The sequence below is a fragment of the Nerophis lumbriciformis genome, linkage group LG03 (assembly GCF_033978685.3).
Source record: "Nerophis lumbriciformis linkage group LG03, RoL_Nlum_v2.1, whole genome shotgun sequence".
Taxonomy (NCBI): domain Eukaryota; kingdom Metazoa; phylum Chordata; class Actinopteri; order Syngnathiformes; family Syngnathidae; genus Nerophis; species Nerophis lumbriciformis.
Genome location: NC_084550.2, coordinates 67,856,345 through 67,878,394, shown reverse-complemented (window position 1 = coordinate 67,878,394; position 22,050 = coordinate 67,856,345). Strand labels below are relative to the sequence as shown.

Below are 22,050 nucleotides of genomic sequence, written 5' to 3'. Positions count from 1 at the left end.
CACATTATTATGCCTAATTTTGTTGTGATGCCCCGCTGGATGCATTAAACAATGTAACAAGGTTTTCCAAAATAAATCAACTCAAGTTATGGGGGAAAAATGCCAACATGGCGCTGCCATATTTATTATTGAAGTCACAAAGTGCTTTTTTTTTTAACATGCCTCAAAACAGCAGCTTGGAATTTGGGACATGGAGGTTGAGGTAGGCGGGGTTGAGGTGGGGGGGGGGGGGGGGGGGGTAGGTGGTAGCGGGGGGTGTATATTGTAGCGTCCCGGAAGAGTTAGTGCTGCAAGGGCTTCTGGGTATTTGTTCTGTTGTGTTTATGTTGTGTTACGGTGCGGATGTTCTCCCGAATTTGTTTGTCATTCTTGTTTGGTGTGGGTTCACAGTGTGGCGTAACAGTGTTAAAGTTGTTTATACGGCCACCCTCAGTGTGACCTGTATGGCTGTTGACCAAGTATGCTTGCATTCACTTGTGTGTGTGAAAAGCCGTAGATATGATGTGATTGGGCCGGCACGCAAAGGCAGTACCTTTAAGGTACTTCTCCCTACGTCCGTGTACACAGCGGCGTTTTAAAAAGTCATACATTTTACTTTTTGAAACCGATACCGATAATTTACGATATTAAATTTTAAAGCATTTATCGGTCGATAATATTGGCAGTCCGATATTGTCGGACATCTCTACATATTACTATAAATTGAAAAAAAAAAATTAAAAAAAAAAAAACCAAAATTTTTTTTTTGCGTTAAAATTCTGTTGACTGAGCTGCCATATTTTTACTGTAAAATGTACTGTTGTTGTTGTTAACGGTGTATTACTGTAAATGGATTGCATTTGTTTTTATGGTAGAAAAACTGTCAGCTAAGTTGCCAGAATAAAAAAATAACTTGTACTGTTTCTCCATTAACAATATATTGTTATAAAAACCAATGTCAATTCAACACAAAAATTGTGTTACTGTTTTTCCATTTACACGTAAAATGTTGTAAAATAAAATAAAAACACTATATTTTACAGTAAAATTTTGTAAATGTGAAGTTTTTACTGCAAAGTCGACAGTCCACTTAAAACAATTTAAATAATTAATAATGAAATCCAGAGGCAAATTCATACATTATTCACTGTTAGAAGTGGCCCTCTGATGGCAGTCATAACTGCCATGTGGCCCTCAATGATCCCAGGGTCTACATCAACAATATGATTTGCCTGAGTGGCTGGACAGGACAGATAAAAAATTAATTAAAAAAAAAATAAAACATTTTTATCGATTAAGAATCGTTACAAATAATAATCTCGATTAATTCGAAAATAAAATTTGACACCCCTATTAGACAGTAGCTGAAAATGAGCTTCCCCTCCTTGAAATACCAGCAGCCGCCACCGACCCCAGCGGTACTTTAAATCAGTGTTTTTAAACCTTTTTTGAGCCAAGGCACATTTTTTGCATTGAAAAAATGCGGAGGCACACCACCAGCAGAAATCATTAAAAAACGAAACTCAGTTGACAGTAAAAAGTCGTTGTCGCAATTGTTGGATATGACTTTAAAGCATAACCAAGCATGCAACACTACAGCTCTTGTCTCAAAGTAGGTGTACTGTCGCCACCTGTCACACAACGCCCTGACTTATTTGGAGTGTTTTGCTGTTTTCCTGTTTGTAGTGTTTTAGTTCTTGTCTTGCCCTCATATTTTGGTGGCTTTTTCTCTTTTTTTGGTATTTTCCTGTAGCAGTTTCATGTCTTCCTTTGAGCGATATTTCCCGCATCTACTTTGTTTTAGCAATCAAGAATATTTCAGTTGTTTTTATCCTTCTTTGTGGGGACATTGTTGATTGTCATGTCATGTTCGGATGTACGTCTTTGCTCCACAGTAAGTCTTTGCTGTCGTCCAGCATTCTGTTTTTGTTTACTTTGTAGCCAGTTCAGTTTTAGTTTTGTTCTGCATAACCTTCCCTAAGCTTCAATGCCTTTTCTTAGGGGCACTCACCTTTTGTTTATTTTTGGTTTAAGCATTAGACACCTTTTTACCTGCACCCTGCCTCCCGCTGTTTCCGACATCTACAAAGCAATTAGCTACCTGCTGCCACCTACTGATACGGAAGAGTATTCCACGGTTACTCTGCCGAGCTCTAGACAGCACCGACACTCAACAACAACACATAATTTGCAGACTATAATTACTGGTTTGCAAAAAATATTTTTAACCCAAATAGGTGATATTAGATCATTTCCCACGGCACAACAGACTGTATCTCACAGCACAGTGGTTGAAAAACAATGCTTTAGATAAAACTGTTAAAAAAAAAAAATTGTGTGCTTTTCAGTAAAAAAAAAAAAAAATCCTGTGTGACATTCTGCCAATAAAATTGCATTTGTGTCAAAATATCGGGGTCTGGTTTGAATTATGCATGCAAGTCTTTGCTGTCGTCCAGCATTCTGTTTTTGTTTACTTTGTAGCCAGTTCAGTTTTAGTTTTGTTCTGCATAACCTTCCCTAAGCTTCAATGCCTTTTCTTAGGGGCACTCACCTTTTGTTTATTTTTGGTTTAAGCATTAGACACCTTTTTACCTGCAACCTGCCTCCCGCTGTTTCCGACATCTACAAAGCAATTAGCTACCTGCTGCCACCTACTGATATGGAAGAGTATTACACGGTTACTCTGCCGAGCTCTAGACAGCACCGACACTCAACAACAACACATCATTTGCAGACTATAATTACTGCTTTGCAAAAAATATTTTAACCCAAATAGGTGAAATTACATAATCTCCCACGGCACACCAGACTGTATTTTACAGCACGGTGGTTGAAAAACACTGGTTTAAGCTAGCTAGCAAGCGAACACTGGTTGATCTCCATAATTTTATCAAAGTGTGTTTATCAATCACGGTTTTCTGATCATTTTGATTTAATAGGGTAATTAGAGCATACTTGCCAACCTTGAGACCTCCGATTTCGGGAGGTGGGGGGAGGGGGTGGGCGTGGTCGGGGTGGGACGGGGGCGTGGTTGGGGGTGTGGCTAAAAGGGGAGGAGTATATTTACAGCTAGAATTCACCAAGTCAAGTATTTCCTATATATATATATATATATATATATATATATATATATATATATATATATATATAGGAAATACTTGACGTTCAGTGATATCTAGTTTTATATATATATATATATATATATATATATATATATATAAAATAAATACTTGAATTTCAGTGTTCATTTATTTACACATATACACACACACATAACACTCATCTACTCATTGTTGAGTTAAGGGTTGAATTGTCCATCCTTGTTCTATTCTCTGTCACTATTTTTCTAACCATGCTGAACACCCTCTCTGATGATGCATTGCTGTGTGGCACGCACAAAAGTGCTTTCATCAAATGCACTAGATGGCAGTATTGTCCTGTTTAAGAGTGTCACAACATTGCTGTTTACGGCAGACGAACTGCTTTACGGTATACAAAAAAGTGACTGCTGTTGTTGTGTGTTGTTGCCACGCTGGGAGGACGTTAATGAAACTGCCTAACAATAAACCCACATAAAAAACCAAGAACTCGCCCTCCATCATTCTATAGTTATAACGTGATTGGGCAGGTACGCTTTTTTATATTGTGGAGGACCTGAGTCCGCCTGAATTTCGGGAGAAAATTTGTCCCGGGAGGTTTTCGGGAGAGGCGCTGAATTTCGGGAGTCTCCCGGAAAATCCGGGAGGGTTGGCAAGTATGAATTAGAGGTGGGAATCTTTGGACACCTCACAATTGGATTACGATTCAGGAGCTACAATTCGATTAAAAAACGATTATTTATGCATCTTTAATTCATGTACATTGGTGCAGTTTTACATTTATTTTCGTTTCCCTAAATAAGCATTTGTCGCGGCACAGTGGTTGAAAAACAATGCTTTAGATAAAACTGCTCCTCGGTGGCAAGGCCCCGGGGGTGGATGAGATCCGCCCGGAGTTCCTTAAGGCTCTGGATGTTGTGGGGATGTCTTGGTTGACAAGACTCTGCAACATCGCGTGGACATCGGGGGCGGTACCTCTGGATTGGCAGACCGGGGTGGTGGTTCCTCTCTTTAAGAAGGGGAAACGGAGGGTGTGTTCCAACTATCGTGGGATCACACTCCTCAGCCTTCCCGGTAAGGTCTATTCAGGTGTACTGGAGAGGAGGCTACGCCGGATAGTCGAACCTCGGATTCAGGAGGAACAGTGTGGTTTTCGTCCTGGTCGTGGAACTGTGGACCAGCTCTATACTCTCGGCAGGGTCCTTGAGGGTGCATGGGAGTTTGCCCAACCAGTCTACATGTGCTTTGTGGACTTGGAGAAGGCATTCGACCGTGTACCCCGGGAAGTCCTGTGGGAAGTGCTCAGAGAGTATGGGGTATCGGACTGTCTGATTGTGGCAGTTCGCTCCCTGTATAATCAGTGTCAGAGCTTGGTTCGCATTGCCGGTAGTAAGTCGGACACGTCTCCAGTGAGGGTTGGACTCCGCCAAGGCTGCCCTTTGTCACCGATTCTGTTCATAACCTTTATGGACAGAATTTCTAGGCGCAGTCAGGGCGTTGAGGGGATCTGGTTTGGTGGCTGCAGGATTAGGTCTCTGCTATTTGCAGATGATGTGGTCCTGATGGCTTCCTCTGACCAAGATCTTCAGCTCTCACTGGATCGGTTCGCAGCCGAGTGTGAAGCGACTGGGATGAGAATCAGCACCTCCAAGTCCGAGTCCACGGTTCTCTCCCGGAAAAGGGTGGAGTGCCATCTCCGGGTTGGGGAGGAGATCTTGCCCCAAGTGGAGGAGTTCAAGTACCTCGGAGTCTTGTTCACGAGTGGGGGAAGAGTGGATCGTGAGATCGACAGGCGGATCGGTGTGGCATCTTCAGTAATGCGGACGCTGTATCGATCCGTTGTGGTGAAGAAGGAGCTGAGCCGGAAGGCAAAGCTCTCAATTTACCGGTCGATCTACGTTCCCATCCTCACCTATGGTCATGAGCTTTGGGTTATGACCGAAAGGACAAGATCACGGGTACAGGCGGCCGAAATGAGTTTCCTCCGCCGGGTGGCGGGGCTCTCCCTTAGAGATAGGGTGAGAAGCTCTGTCATCCGGGAGGAGCTCAAAGTAAAGCCGCTGCTCCTCCACATCGAGAGGAGCCAGATGAGGTGGTTCGGGCATCTGGTCAGGATGCCACCCGAACGCCTCCCTAGGAAGGTGTTTCGGGCACGTCCAACCGGTAGGAGGCCACGGGGAAGACCCAGGACACGCTGGGAAAACTATCTTTCCCGGCTGGCCTGGGAACGCCTCGGAATCCCCCGGGAGGAGCTGGACGAAGTGGCTGGGGAGAGGAAAGTCTGGGCTTCCCTGCTTAAGCTGCTGCCCCCGCGACCCGACCTCGGATAAGCGGAAGAAGATGGATGGATGGATGTATAGATAAAACTGTTAAAACAAATAAATTGTGTGTTTTCCAGTAAAAAAAAAAAAAATCCTGTGTGATATTCTGCCAATAAAATTGCATTTGTGTCAAAATATTGAGGTCTGATTTGAATTATGCATGCAAGTAATTTCCTGTGATTAATCAATAAGCAAAAGTGTGATTGATCTGAATGAACAAATGCAATCATCTGACAGCACTGGTTAAAATGTGACTGTAATGTTGGCACTGTGGCTCACATGCTAGTGTCGCCTTAATGTCACGTTGTTATACTTTGACCAAGTGCAGAGTCACAGTGTGCGTGTAAATTGTGGATATAATGCACAAAATTGCTTTAAAGGGAGAAATATGGATGCTCCCAGTAGGCGTACTAAAATCACTTAACTGTCTAAAATCCAGCGTTAAGCTTACATTTTGGACACACAGACACTATTGTGGGACATCTGATTGTTTAAAATTGCACAATATAGGACCTTTAATGTAATGAGTATTGCTTCAGACTAGGGTTGTACGGTATATACCGGTACTAGTAAAGTACCGCGATACTAATGAATCATATTCGGTACTATACCACCTCTACAAAGTACCAGTCCCTTATATCTAAACATGCTTCACTACACACTAGGACAGGGGTCGGCAACCCGCGGCTTCGGAGCCGCATGCGGCTCTTTGATCATTCTGATGTGGCTCAAGCTGCGTACTTGCCGACCCCCCCGATTTTACCGGGAGACTTCCGGACTTCGGTGCCTCTCGCAGGAAACATATTCTCCGATAATCACCCTTACAATAATTATAAGGGCGTGCCATGATGGTACAGCATTTAGCGCCCTCTACAATCTGTATTAACAGTTTGCCAGCCCAACCTCTTGTTATGTGCATCTTTTGCTTGCACACGTAAGTGACAGCAAGGCATACTTGGTCAACAGCCACACAGGTTACACTGACGGTGGCCATATAAAACAACTTTAAGACTCTTACTAATAATGCGCCACACTTTGAACCAAAACCAAACAAGAATGACAAACACATTTCGGGAGAACATCTGCACCTTAACACAACATAAACACAACAGAACAAATACCCAGAATCCCATGCAGCCCTGACTCTTCCGGGCTACATTATACACCCCTGCTGCCCCCCCCTCTGTGCGTCGGTTGAGGTGGGCGGGGTTTGGTAGCGGGGGTGTATAATGTAGCCCGGAAGAGCTAGGGCTGCATGGGATCCTGGGTATTTGTTCTGTTGTGTTTATGTTGTGTGCATATGTTCTCCCGAAATGTGTTTGTCATAATTTTTTGGTGTGGGTTCACAGTGTGGCGCATTATTAGTAAGAGTGTTAAAGTTTTTTACATCGCCACCGTCAGTGTAACCTGTGTGGTTGTTGACCAAGTATGCCTTGCTCTCACTTACGTGAGCAAGAAGAAGCCCCATACAAGGTGGGGTTAGTTCGGCACGCTGGTTGTAGTTGTCGCTAAATGCTGTACCATCACGGCACGTTCGAGAGAATAGTTGCCCTTAAATCCGTAGTCTGCCGGAAAAATCGGGAGGGTTGACATGTATGACGCTGTCAAGTGCTATTCATATAAAACCCGCGGGCCGCACTAACATTACATTTTCATATTAAGGTGTGGACCGCATGTCAGAGACCCCTGGTTTATACATAGCACAAAGCAAAAAAAAACTTTGTATGCAGTGTTATTTCATTTTAAATTTCAAAAGATTTTTGTGGCTCCCATTGTTTTCTCTAATTTGTGAAACTGGTCAAAATGGCTCTTTGACTGGTAAAGGTTGCCGACCCCTGCATTTGGAGGGTACAATAGCTCACCGGTGTGACAATGTAAACAAACGCCATGGGTGGATCAACACCTGACGTCCACTGTAATGATACCAAGTACAGGAGCGTATTTAGTCGATACTACTGTCAATATTACATCGATATTTTTTAGCATCACAAAATCTTTTTTCGTTGTTTTTTTTAATTTATCTCAACAAAATACGTCCCTGGACACATGAAGACTTTGAATATGACCAATGTATGATCCTGTAACTAATTGGTATCGGATCGATACCCAAATTTGTGGTATCATCCAAAACTAATGTAAAGTATCAAAGAAGAGAAGAATAAGTGATTATTACATTTTAACAGAAGTGTAGATAGAACATTTTAAAAAAGAAAGTAAGCAGATATTAACAGTCAATGAACAAGTGCATTAATATTTAATTTTCTACCACTTGTCCTTAATAATGTTGACAAAATAATAGGTGTATAAATGACACAATATGTTACTGCAGACTAATTAGGAGTCTTTGTTTGTTTACTTACTACTAAAAGACTGTCATGTCTGTGTAATCATGTTTTGTTTTAAGTCATGTTTTGTTTAGTTTCTGGCTTTTCACTCCCTTGTGTTGTTTGCATGATTACCCATTAGTTTCACCTGTTCCACGTTTGGACTCATTGTGCACTCTTGTTTGTCACCATAGCAACCATTAGTTTTCACCTGTCACGTCACGCACCTGTTTCACGTTTTGAGTCACGCACCTGCTTTCACTAATCATGTCCATAGTATTTAAGTTCATTCATTTTCTGTTGTTCGTCCTGACGACATCCCCGCATTCTTACCCCTGTCACACTCTATGTACCTCTGCGCACTTCATGCCATGTCAAGTAAGTTTTGTTTTGATTCATGCCACAGTTAGTGTTTTGTTTAATTGTTCATAGTTTCTGCCAATGTGCAAGTTTTGTGTTTATAGTTTTGTACCTCCGCCCCTGTGCGCGCCTTTTGTTTGATCATTTCTTGTTAAATAAATCATGTATTTACCTTCACGCCATGACTGGTCCAAATGTTCATTTGCACCACGGGAGAACAAACCACGCCACAGTCCAAGTCTTGACAAAGACAAGTTGCCTCGTATGTTCACTATTTTATTTAAGTACAAAACTGCAATAATGAACATATGTTTCATGTACCCTAAGATTTTTTGTTCAAATAAAGCCAATAATGCCATTTTTTGGAAAGTATCGAAATACATTTTGGTAACCCTAACCCTACTTCAGACATAGCAACCACCACTGAAATAATTTTCTAGTATGAAGAGAATAAAGACTCTTTACAGTTTTTGAAAAGTTACATATACATAAAGTAAATAAAGGGGAAATGTCTGTTGCACTACAGTGGGTAGAAGAGTCAAAACTAAAAAAGTTGGTGGCCTACTCCGACTTAAGGTTGGCGTTAATCCCTATTCAATATTTTAGGTCACAAAGCAGACAAGATATAGTTGATGACTTAAATAAAATAACGTTAAGGCTCGAGAGGGTGAATATCAGCATATGGTTCCTATGGGTTCCGGCTCACACAGGCACAAGGGCAACAAATTGGCAGATCAGCTGGCAAAGCAGACATTAACACAAAAGCAGCTCAGAGAGGTACCCAAATCATTAATTAAAGGAACATCTTTTGAAAGAGTGGCAATTACAGCAGGAAGAAACTTATACGCAATAGGAGCGGGAAGAACTGTAAGGGGGAGCACCCTGTAAATAAACACCCAACAGGATTATGTGACAGCTGCAATGAGGTAGAGTCAGTGGAACATGCACTCATTCATTGTGGGAAATACTGTACAAAAAGGATACAACTAAGAGAGGAAAGGTACAAGACATGGACATGAGAAGGTTACTCTCAAACGGCAACCAAATGTTTTAGTGAAGTTTCTAGAAGAGACGGGTTTATGGAATACAATTCTGTATGGGAAGGTACTGTATATATGTGAGGGAGGGAGGAGGGGGGGAACTCTGGATCTCACTCTACACACACACACACACACACACACACACACACACACACACACACACACACACACACACACACGGCCCAGCGCTCCCAAATTGTACCGTGTATCCCAAATGCTAAACAAGCCTAGTGCCTGAGACGGCGCAGAATGCCATAATGTAAACAAGACTTTATCTCAGAGTCCACCCACACGGCCCTGTGGCTGCAACTGACGATTACAAGTGAGGCTACAGAACCAGTGTTTGACTTTCATGCTATGATGAGAAGAAGGATGTGCATTAATGCAGTGAGCACACAGGATTGTGTAGTGTGTAAATGTGCCTGGTCTACGTTTGTATGTGGACGTCTTCACGTGTTGACTGGCTACTTACAGAGTCAACTTCTTACTGAATGCAGTATCAACTGTCTCATTAAGGTCTTACTTTAGTAAGGTGTATAAAAGGCCTACTGAAAGCCACTACTACCGACCACGCAGTCTGATAGTTTATATATCAATGATGAAATCTTAACATTGCAACACATGCCAATACGGCCGGGTTAGCTTACTAAAGTGCAATTTTAAATTCCACGCAGAATAACCTGCTGAAAACGTCTCGGTATGATGACGTCAGCGCGTGACGTCACGGATTGTAGAGGACATTTTGGGACAGCATGGTGGCCAGCTATTAAGTCGTCTGTTTTCATCGCAAAATATCCACAGAATTCTGGACATCTGTGTTGGTGAATCTTTTGCAATTTGTTCAAAGAACAATGGAGACAGCAAAGAAGAAAGCTGTAGGTGGGAAGCGGTGTATTGCGGATAACGCACCCCCGCCGTAGGATGCACCCCTTGACTGTTGTGCCGGTTAACACAGCCGGTGTTTCATTGTTTACATTCCCGGAAGATGACAGTCAAGCTTTACCATTGGTCTGTGGAGAACTGGGACAACAGAGACTCTTACCAGGAGGACTTTGAGTTGGATGCGCAGACGCGGTACCGTGAGTACGCATGCAGCTGCGGCTTCCAAACATTTGATCGCTTGCCCGTACGTGCGTGCCGCTATGTGCATGTCACGTACGTAACTTTGGGGACTTTGGGGAAATATATGTGCTGTATGAACTTTGGGGAGGTGAACGGTACTTTGGGCTGTGGGATTGAGTGTGTTGTGCAGGTGTTTGAGTTGTATTGGCGGGTTATATGGACGGGAGGGGGAAGGTGTTTGTTATGCGGGATTAATTTGTGGCATATTAAATATAAGCCTGGTTGTGTTGTGGCTAATAGAGTATGTGTTTATTTACTGTTTTAGTCATTCCCAGCTGAATATCAGGTCCCACCTGCCTCTCACAGCATCTTCCCTATCTGAATCGCTCTAGTCCTTCACTCTCACTTTCCTCATCCACAAATCTTTCATCCTCGCTCAAATTAATGGGGAAATCGTCGCTTTCTCGGTCCGAATCGCTCTCGCTGCTGGTGGCCATGATTGTAAACAATGTGCAGATGTGAGGAGCTCCACAACCTGTGACGTCACGCTACTCGTCTGCTACTTCCGGTACAGGCAAGGCTTTTTTATCAGCGACCAAAAGTTGCCAACTTTATCGTCGACGTTCTCTACTAAATCCTTTCAGCAAAAATATGGCAATATCGCGAAATGATCAAGTATGACACATAGAATGGACCTGCTATCCCCGTTTAAATAAGAAAATCACATTTCAGTAGGCCTTTATAGACAGTTAATATTTCCCAAACACAGCCCTATGTTGATGCTTCTCTGAGGCCACTTTTAACGGTATTATAATAAAACTAAATGTTAGGGGTGTATTGGTATTGTAGATACCGCGGTATTGTGCTTTCAAAGTACAATAATGCCGTGACGTGTGACGGTATCAAAGAAAAATCTGAAAATAAACTACATCTCCTGCACAATTCTTTGCACTTAAAAATACATGTTTGTAGTAATAAATATGAGCATTATGTTTGTGTTCAATTACAGTAAGTGTGTTTATCCTAAACTTAGGGCTTTCAATCCATCGCAACTAGACTGTTTGGTTTGTCTTAGAAGATGTTTTGCCTCTCATCCAAGTACACTTCATCAGTCCATGATAATAGACTTAGATTGGTCACATCTAGTCTGAGACTGGTCAGATCTAATCTAGCGGCTGGTGCAAATACCTTAGTAGGTTTCATCAGTTCATGCTCATAGATTTAGATTTGTCAGATATCGTCTTAGACTTAGATTGGTCAGATGTAGTCTAGCAGCTGGTGCCAGGGCAAGGATGGTTTCGCCCTATCATAGTAAGAAAAACAGCTGATTTGATGCAAAAAACAATCCTAACTGTCAAAGCCAACGACTGTCGTTGAAGTGTAATTTCCCCTCGTTAGCATTGAGGTATTGTGTGGCAGAACCATTGCTGTGGATCGACTACTACCAGTTCAAAATAATTTTTCTCACTATATATATATAAAGTATAAACATTTGGGGTTTTGGCACCAGCCGCTAGACAAAGTCTGACCAGTCTAAGTCTCAGACTAGATCTGACCAATCTAAGTCTAAGTCTCAGGCTAGATCTGACCAATCCAAGTCTCAGACTATATCTGACCAATCTAACTCTCAGGCAAGATCTGACCAATCTAAGTCTCAGGCAAGATCTGACTGATCTAAGTCTCAGACTATATCTGACCAATCCAAGTCTCAGACTATATCTGACCAATCCAAGTCTAAGGCAAGATCTGACCAATCTAAGTCTCAGGCAAGATCTGACCAATCTAAGTCTCAGACTAAATCTGACCAATCTAAGTCTCAGACTACATCTGAACAATCTAAGTCTCAGACTAGATCTGACCAATCTAAGTCTCAGACTACATCTGACCAACCTAAGTCTCAGACTACATCTGACCAGTCTAAGTCTCAGACTACATCTGACCAGTCTAAGTCTCAGACTAGATCTGACCAATCTAAGTGTAAGTCTCAGACTAGATCTGACCAATCTAAGTCTAAGTCTCAGACTATATCTGACCAATCCAAGTCTCAGACTATATTGGACCAATCCAAGTCTCAGACTATATTGGACCAATCTAAGTCTCAGGCAAGATCTGACCAATCTAACTCTCAGGCAAGATCTGACCAATCTAAGTCTCAGACTATATCTGACCAATCCAAGTCTCAGACTATATCTGACCAATCCAAGTCTCAGGCAAGATCTGACCAATCTAAGTCTCAGGCAAGATCTGACCAATCTAAGTCTCAGACTACATCTGACCAATCTAAGTCTCAGACTACATCTGACCAATCTAAGTCTCAGACTAGATCTGACCAATCTCAGTCTCAGACTAGACCTGACCAATCTAAGTCCCAGACTAGATCTGACCAATCTAAGTCCAAGACTAGATTTGACCAATCTGAGACTCAGACTAGATCTGACCAATCTAAGTCCAAGACTAGACCTGACCAATCTATGTCTATGAACATGAACTGATGGCTTCTGAGACAAACCAAACAGTCCAGCCTGAGACTACAATAACTGGATGAATGAGAACCTTCATAGACATTAATCCTATCTATTGTACACACTGTGGCATATGTCCAATCATGCCAGTTGCAAAACAGCTGATAAGAGATGAGACCTGGTGTAGATTCAAGATGAGTCTGTTCCAAAAAATATGAATGTTCTGAAGAAAGAGTGCATGAAGACTAGAATAATGTATTTCATGTGTGACAATACAACATGTATTGTTAATGATGGGGAGAGTTGGAGTTAAAACTACTTGTTTTCCACCAAGTGTAGGATGTGTGTGTGTGTGTGTGTGTGTGGACAGATGAAAACAGATAGATAAGAGAGAAATGAAGGCTCCTAGTTACCGCCTGTGTTTCTGTATGTCAATGGGCCTGTTGACAGCACACGGTGATCCCCATATGGTCCTGCTGCGCACACTGATAGTCCGCTCCATGGAGTGGCAAAACCCACAGTTGGTTGGCACACTCATGATCCCCCCCGTCGTCAGCCTCCTCTTCTGGGCTGCTCGCTTCTTCTCCTCCTCCTCAGCTGGGGGCTGCTCTCACGCCTGGGAACCCCGGGCGTCTGTGGGTCGGACGGTCCGTCTCTCTGCGTCTTCCTGGGAGTTGTCATAGCCCCCGGCAGGAATGGACTCCGGCTCTAGGAGCGGCGGTCGCCCAGCGGAGCCGGGCAGACTCGGGTGATGCAATCCATGCTGGTGTGTTCCTCTTCAGAGCAACCTTCTGGTTTCAGTCCGGCAGGATTGCATCCCACTCAGCAGTGCTCCATGAATGGATCCCCAAAGTCTTGGCTTCAGGTCTAAATGTGGTGCTGCTGCCCTTTGGATGTGTCTACACTCTCTCTCTCTCTCTCTCTCTCTCTCTCTCTCCTGCTCTTCTTCTGTTTCACACTCTGCTCCCCGCAGGCTGCTGCTGCACCTTTGAATCACACAACAAACACAAACCTGCCCTTCCTTTACGTCCACCGACTCGCTCGGCTGCTCCGGTCACTCACACTCGCCCTCTCGCTCACGTCTTTGTCATTTATGTTCGCTCTGTTTGGTCAGAGTTCTCTGCAGAATGCGCACGTGAGACGTATGCATGCGTGTGCGTCAGTGAGCAAGTGTGTGTGTGTGGGCATGTGACCCAGCAAGTATGTGTGTGTGTGTGTAGGGGAGCAAGTTTGAGACTGAGGTCAGAGCTAAGAAAGGGGGCGGGATCCAAGCCAGCAGGGGTTCTGCCTTCCCCAAATTTTAGAGCCCTTTTAACCCCTTCCTCGTTGCTCGCCCACAAACCCAACACTGTCCCAAGTCCAAGGTTTAAGTCTAAGTCTAAGTCTAAGGACGGGGATTGACCTGTTCGGCTCTCCAGATAGAGCTTTGTCTCGGACTATAGTAAAGTATTTTCCGGGCCATACAGTGCAGCAATATAAGCTGCATCTACTAGATTTTAGAAGACAATTTCATTTCCATATATTAGCCGGACCGGACTATAAGCCGCAGATGTGTACGTTGTGAAATTAGTTATTTACACAAAGAGGTTTTGGAAATGTTTATTTACATAACTTAATTGTGTCCAAACGGTGCCTGCGACAAGGCAGTAAAAAGGCTGATCAAACAACATAGACATCTCATAAGGGTACGCAGCATCGAGCGCTACTGCCTACTGGCGCTGACGAGACGCGGGGCCGCCATCTTGAAGTGGTGATCCGCTCCACTCAGTGCAATTCATTTGGCAGGAGCTATGAACTGTCATTCATCTTACCTCACTGAATACCACTGATTTTCATGCGCTTTTTTTGTCATACTATGATAAAGGACACATGTTTTATTATTCATAGTTTGCTTAAAGGGGAACATTATCACAATTTCAGAAGGATTAAAACCATTAAAAATCAGTTCCCAGTGGCTTATTATATCTTTCGAAGTTTTTTTCAAAATTTTACCCATCACGCAATATCCCTAAAAAAAGCTTCAAAGTGCCTGATTTTAACCATCGTTATAAACACCCGTCCATTTTCCTGTGACGTCACATAGTGAAGCCAACACAAACAAACATGGCGGAAAGAACAGCAAGCTATAGCGACATTAGCTCGGATTCAGACTCGGATTTCAGCGGCTTAAGCGATTCTACAGATTACGCATGTATTGAAACGGATGGTTGTAGTGTGGAGGCAGGTAGCGAAAACGAAATTGAAGAAGAAACTGAAGCTATTGAGCCATATCGGTTTGAACCGTATGCAAGCGAAAACGACGAAAACGACACGACAGCCAGCGACACGGGAGAAAGCGAGGACGAATTCGGCGATCGCCTTCTAACCAACGATTGGTATGTGTTTGTTTGGCATTAAAGGAAACTAACAACTATGAACTAGGTTTACAGCATATGAAATACATTTGGCAACAACATGCACTTTGAGAGTGCAGACAGCCCAATTTTCATCAATTAATATATTCTGTAGACATACCCTCATGTCAACAGGCCAGGGAAGCTAAGGTCGATATTCTTCTCTTGATCATCTTCGGTGGCATAAGGGACGGTGTGAGCCAAGACATCCAGGGGATTTAGCTCGCTCGTCTGCGGGAACAAACTGCCGCCATTGCTTGCCGTGCTACCGAGGTCCTTTGTCCCTGAATTGCTCACACACTCCGGCAGATTCAATGGGGGTCTGGCGGCAGATTTCTTTGACTTTATCGTCGGAAATGCATCTGCTTTGAGTGTCGCAGGATATCCACACATTCTTGCCATCTCTGTCGTAGCATAGCTTTCGTCGGTAAAGTGTGCGGAACAAACGTCCAATTTCTTGCCACTTTCGCATTTTTGGGCCACTGGTGCAACTTGAATCCGTCCCTGTTCGTGTTGTTACACCCTTCGACAACACACCGACGAGGCATGATGTCTCCAAGGTACAAAAAACAGTCGAAAAAACGGAAAATAACAGAGCTGATTTGACTCGGTGTTTGAGAAAATGGCGGATTGCTTCCCGATGTGATGTCACAACGTCATCGCTCCGAGAGCGAATATTAGAAAGGCGTTTAATTCGCCAAAATTCACCCATTTAGAGTTCGGAAATCGGTTAAAAAAATATATGGTCTTTTTTCTGCAACATCAAGGTATATATTGACGCTTACATAGGTCTGGTGATAATGTTCCCCTTTAACAGTAATAGAATATTCTTATATGCTATAAGTGACCAGACGTCCGAGATCAAAACTGGGAATATAATCCCAGAGAAGGGGGAAAAAAACGGTCAGCTATTTTTAAGTTGAAGGAACAATATGATTAGGTTATATATACATGCCTATATCCTACATAAACCATGTATGAATACATTAGATATCTATATATCTTATAGACTGTATCTCTGTTGCTGCAGCAGCAGAGAGTTTATTCTGTCTTGACACTTTGTATTGATATTTTCTATTACATTCTTCCCTTAAATGATCATGTTTACACTGATTGTTTTATATGTATTTTTTATGTATTTATATTAGGGATGTCCCGATCCAGGTTTTTGCACTTCCGATCCGATACCGATATTGTTTTTGCATTTCCGATCCGATACTGACCGATACCGATACTGACCGATACTGGCCTATCCGAGCATGTATTAAAGTTTAAAGTTATTTAGCCTACTTAGTTGTCAGAATCATGTTGAAAAGGGTTTTAGTACTCTTGATAACAACTAGCCAGCTGAATTAGGGGAGTTTGAATAATACACAATGGTTGGTAACAAGAAACTGACCTGTTTATTCAAGGATAAACACAAAATAGACAAAATTATACATGACAAACAGAAATGGCATCATTGAACTAGGGCTGGGCGAAATGGCCTTTTTTTAATATTGCGATATTTTAAGGCCATATTGCGATACACGATATATATCTCGATATTTTGCCTTAGCCTTGAATGAACACTTGATGCATATAATCACAGCAGTATGATGATTCTATGTGTTTTGATTGATTGATTGAGACTTTTATTAGTAGGTTGCACAGTGAAGTACATATTCCATACAATTGACCACTAAATGGTAACACCCCAATAAGTTTTTCAACTTGTTTAAGTCGGGGTCCACTTAAATTGATTCATGATACAGATATATACTATCAGATATATACTATCATCATAATACAGTCATCACACAAGATAATCACATTGAATTATTTACATTATTTATAATCCAGGGTGTGGAGGGGGGCGCCGGATGTAAGTGTCAAAAAGACAGCCAAAAGAGTTTGATATGAGAATAAATCTAAAGTTAAAATATAGGGTAGAAATGCACCCATTTGCAGGAAATGTAGTCTTGATTTTCAAAATGTTCTTTCAAGGCTTGCATGTCTACATTAAAACATTCTTCTTCATACTGCATTAATATATGCTACTTTTAAACTTTCATGCAGAGAAGGAAATCACAACTAAAAAAAATCACACATTTTTTCATACGGTGTTGATGTGGAAATTTTTGCCTCGGCATTTTGATGGTGTGGGCGTGTGGCACCGAATGGAGATAAACGTCTCGACAGACGTTACAATATTTGAACAATGATGACGAAAACTGTTTTCTCTGTCGTGTCCGTGTGTCGAAAATTGTTATGCGCTTATTTTTTTATTTGATTTTGTGCGTGGCATAGATTTGCTATGCGCAGAGGACGCTTAAACAGTGCGCAATTGCACAGGCGAGCACCTTAGAGGGAGCGTTGCTCGCACGGCTGCGCTAGCATCACAGCTAACATTAGCCATGCTGCTACCTCTCTGCTGGGAGAGGGCGTATACGTATGTGACGTATGACGTGACAGTATGTGACGTGTGTAAGAAGGTGCACTTGCTGTCTGTGAGAGGGAGACACAGGAAAGAGTGAGAAGAGCCTGTCGTGTAATGCCAGCAGCTAAAATCAACTGCGTGAGAATCCACAGACCTGTGGATGTGTTGAAGGTGTGCTGGAAAATGCGGAACGGAAATTAGGGAGCAGCAGAAAAGTGGAATGTATTATTTAAATAGGTGCGTTGGAAAACACGGACCGGAGTTTTTTTTTAAAACTGGATCTGGATCGGCATTTTCCCATGCCTTGCCGATACGCAATTTTTGGCAAATATCGGCGGCCGATCCGATCCAAATATTGGATCGGGACATCCCTAATTTATATGTATCCTAACCCCCCTACACAATCTGGACTGTGGTCCTAACTTTTACCCCTGTTGGCTTTTACAATCTTTATCATTTATTTCAACTTTATGTTATTCAAGTATGACATTTTGAAATGTAATTAATTTCATTGACAAGCAATTCCATTATGGTCATACTCTTGTTTGCTAGCGGCTACGATTTCAGTACTATTGAAGATCTTTGCTCCTTCTCAACTCGGTGGTAATATTCTTTTCACAAAATACAACCAATAGTACGTTAATGTTAAATCTTACTTGTGAAAAGTCATCCCCCGATTCCTATTTTCAACAGTCCGCTCATTTGAGCAGGAAAACGCTGTACACCATCTTTGTTTTCTACCTGTCAACTGTCAGTTTAGGCTGCTCGCCGGCTCCTCATCACCACTTCAAGATGGCGGTCCAATTTCTCGCGTCACAGCAGCCAATGCTGCGTCTACTTATAAGATGTCTATGATCGCCAGGGACCCGATAGCTGCACAAGCTAGCTCTCCAATCAGCTAAACAGACTCAATAACTCCACGGTGACGATTTGGTGAATTTACTGAGGAATTTGTGAAACTGGAACAATACAAACATAATGCCATTGCACCGTATTTTCTGGACTATAAGGTGCACTTAAAACCCTTTTTTTCCCTCAAAGCTTGACAGTGCGCCTCATAACCCGGTGCGCCTAATGTACGGAAAAATTCTAGTTTTGCTTACCGACCTCAAAGCAATTTTATTTGGTACATGGTGAAATAATAAGTGTGACCAGTAGATGGCAGTAAAACATAAGAGATACGAGTAGACTGCAATATGACGCCAGTAAACAACACCGACATTTTATATGTTCAATTGAAAATATAGAACATTACACACGGCGCTCAAAAAAACATCAAAATGTTTTAGTAGTACTTTGGTAAGCTATGAAGCCACATCGCTTGATGGATTGTTCTGTGCTTCAACATACGAGCATTATTATGGTGTGTGTGTGTATAAGGTAAGACATTATCTGGCGTTTTGTTTCGCAATATTATGCAAAACAACAATTTTACGCAAAAGCAACTTTTCTTAACGCCTGGTACCTGCTGATCTGTATTTGGGATCTGCATAAGTCCTGAAAAATTGCGCGCGTCCGCCTTTGTAGTCCGTGACGACACCGTAGTCATAAGTTTTTTCTCTATCTTTTTGTTATGTGACATTCACATACTTGCCAACCCTCCCGGATTTTCCGGGAGACTCCCGAAATTCAGCGCCTCTCCCGAAAACCTCCCGGGACAAATTATCTCCCGAAAATCTTCCGAAATTCAGGCGGACTCAGCATGGACCGCTTTCCCACAATATAAATGGCGTGCCTGCCCAATGATGTTATAACTGTAGAATGATGGAGGGCGAGTTCTTGGTTTCTTATGTGGGTTTATTGTTAGGCAGTTTCATTAACGTCGTCCCAGCACGGTAACAACACACAACAACAGCAGTCACGTTTTCGTCTACCGTAAAGCAGTTCGTCTGCCGTAAACAGCAATGTTGTGACACTCTTAAACAGGACAATACTGCCATCTAGTGCATTTGATGAAAGCACTTTTGTGCGTGCCACACAGCAATGCATCATCAGAGAGGGTGTTCAGCATGGTTAGAAAAAAAATGACAGAGAATAGAACAAGGATGGACAATTCAACCCTTAACTCAACAAGTATATGTGTAAATAAATGAACACTGAAATTCAAGTATTTCTTATATATATATATATATATATATATATATATATATATAAGAAATACTTGACTTGGTGAATTCTAGCTGTAAATATACTCCTCCCCTCTTAGCCACGCCCCCCCCACCTCCCGAAATCGGAGGTCTCAAGGTTGGCAAGTATGCATTCATCCTCCACTGTTGCCATTTCTAATATAAAGTAGTGTAAAGTTCTTACTTATATCTGTCAGTAAACTCGCCATGAAAGCACTAAAACATACCGGTGTAGTGAGTTTACATTATTCACCCAAGGAACTTTACTTATTAGAGAGTTTTGGTCGGACGGTTTTTCACGGGACACATTTCCGGCCTTGTTGTTGTTTCCGGATGAGGAGATGCTGCTCCGGTATTGATTGAAGTAAAGTGTGAATGTCATTAAAACAAGTTAGCTCCATCTTTTGACACTTCTTCCACTCCCGTCCTTGCACGCTACACCGCTACAACAAAGATGACAGGGAGAAGACGCTGTCGAAGTGGAGGCACGTAAATAAGACCGCCCACAAAACGACATTCAGAAAGTGGCTTGAAGATGATGTGTAAAACATAATCTATGCAACATTTTGACCAAAAACCACCATCACATGTTATGTAGACCACAAGGAAGTCTTTTACATTTAGAAAATAAAATAATAAAAATTACTCCTTTAATGCGCCCTATATATGAAAAAAGATTAAAAAAAATAGAGCATTCATCGACAGTGCACTTTATAATCCGGTGCGCCCTATGGTCCGGAAAATACGGTAAGTTAAAAATACTAAAAGAGACACTCGTAAATGTGTTAGAATATTAGCTTCATTACATTATGATCGCACCTACAATATGCATGAAAACACTCCTCCACACATCACACATGGGACAGTTTAGTAACTAAGAATTGGTTTAGTTATACTGTAAAACATACAAACGTTGCATGGACTGACGAATGAAGAATCTGTACGAGTAGAAACGCTATGGACGGCTAGAAGACCGGACAACAAGTGTACTTCCGGTTGAAAGCACCAGCTTAAACAGAAGGGACATGCAGCGCTGCAGTACTTGCAGTGAGCGAACTCGTCCAAAAGATGGCGCCATAGACCGCCCACAAAATGGCGCATCCTGAAGCGACTGTCAGAAAGCAACTTGAAGATGATGTGTAAAACATCATCTATGCAACATTTTGACCAAAGAACTACCATTACATGTTATGTAGACCACAAGGAAGTCTTTTACATTTAGAAAAAAATCATAATATGACCTTTTTAATGCGCCTTTTGTATGAAAATAGACCTGAATAGACCCGCTCATCGGCAGTGTGCCTTATCATCCGGTGCGCCTTCATAATGATTGTGAACGATAGGCAAAATTCCCCCCCAAAAAAGGGCAGTTCCTCTTTAAAGGCCTACTGAAATGAATTTTTTTTATTTAAGCGGGGATAGCAGATCCATTCTATGTGTCATACTTGATCATTTCGCGATATTGCCATATTTTTGCTGAAAGGATTTAGTAGAAAACATCGACGATAAAGTTCACAACTGATAAAAAAAAGCCTTGCCTGTACCGGAAGTAGCGTGACGTCACAAGTTGAAAGTCTCCTCACATTTCCCCATTGTTTACACCAGCAGCGAGAGCGATTGGCGCCGAGAAAGCGACGATTACCCCATTAATTTGAGCCAGGATGAAAGATTCGTGGATGAGGAACGTGAGAGTGAAGGATTAGAGTGGACGTATCTTTTTTGGCTCTGACCGTAACTTAGGTACAAGGGCTCATTGGATTCCACACTCTCTCCTTTCTCTATTGTGGATCACGGATTTGTATTTTAAACCACCTCGGATACTATATCCTCTTGAAAATGAGAGTCGAGAACGCGAAATGGACATTCACAGTGACTTTTATCTCCACGACAATACATCGGTGACGCACTTTAGCTACGGAGCTAACGTGATAGCATCGTGCTTAACTGCAGATAGAAACAAAAGAAATAAACCCCTGACTGGAAGGATAGACAGAATATCAACAATACTACCAAACTCTGGACCTGTAACCACACGGTTAATGCTGTACCGCCTGACAAAGCCTAGCAATGCTGTTGCTAACGACACCATTGAAGCTAACTTAGCTACGGGACCTTGATAGAGCTATGCCAGGGGTCGGCAACCCGCGGCTCCGGATCACTCTGATGCGGCTCAGCAGCTTACTTGCTGAACCCCCCAATTTTCCCGTGAGACTTGCGGATTTCAGTGCCTCTCGCAGAAAACTCTCGGGATTAATATTCACCGATTTTCACCCTTAAAGCTATAATAAGGGCTTGCCGTGATGGTACAACATTTGGCGCCATCTACAATCTGCATTGACAGCGTGCCAGCCCAATATTTGTTATATAATATATATCTTCTGCTTGCACACGTACGCGACAGCAAGGCATACTTGGTCAACAGCCACACAGGTTACACTGACGGTGATCATATAAAACAACTTTAAG

General features: G+C 42.4%; 1 protein-coding gene across 3 annotated transcripts in view; it reads right to left on the bottom strand.

Moving 5' to 3' along the window:
• The window catches only part of pde4ca (phosphodiesterase 4C, cAMP-specific a), a 224,358-nt gene that overhangs the window by 143,684 nt on the left and 58,624 nt on the right, over positions 1 to 22,050 (bottom strand). For 2 of the 3 annotated variants that reach the window (XM_061941851.1, XM_061941859.1), the window contains exon 1: positions 13,060 to 13,456. The exons of the other annotated variant lie outside the window; for it this stretch is intronic. In XM_061941851.1, the coding sequence (XP_061797835.1) occupies positions 13,060 to 13,184 (125 nt within the window). In that variant the 5' untranslated portion in view covers positions 13,185 to 13,456. Of the gene's footprint in view, positions 1 to 13,059; positions 13,457 to 22,050 lie in introns of those variants that run through there. 3 annotated transcript variants of the gene reach the window in all.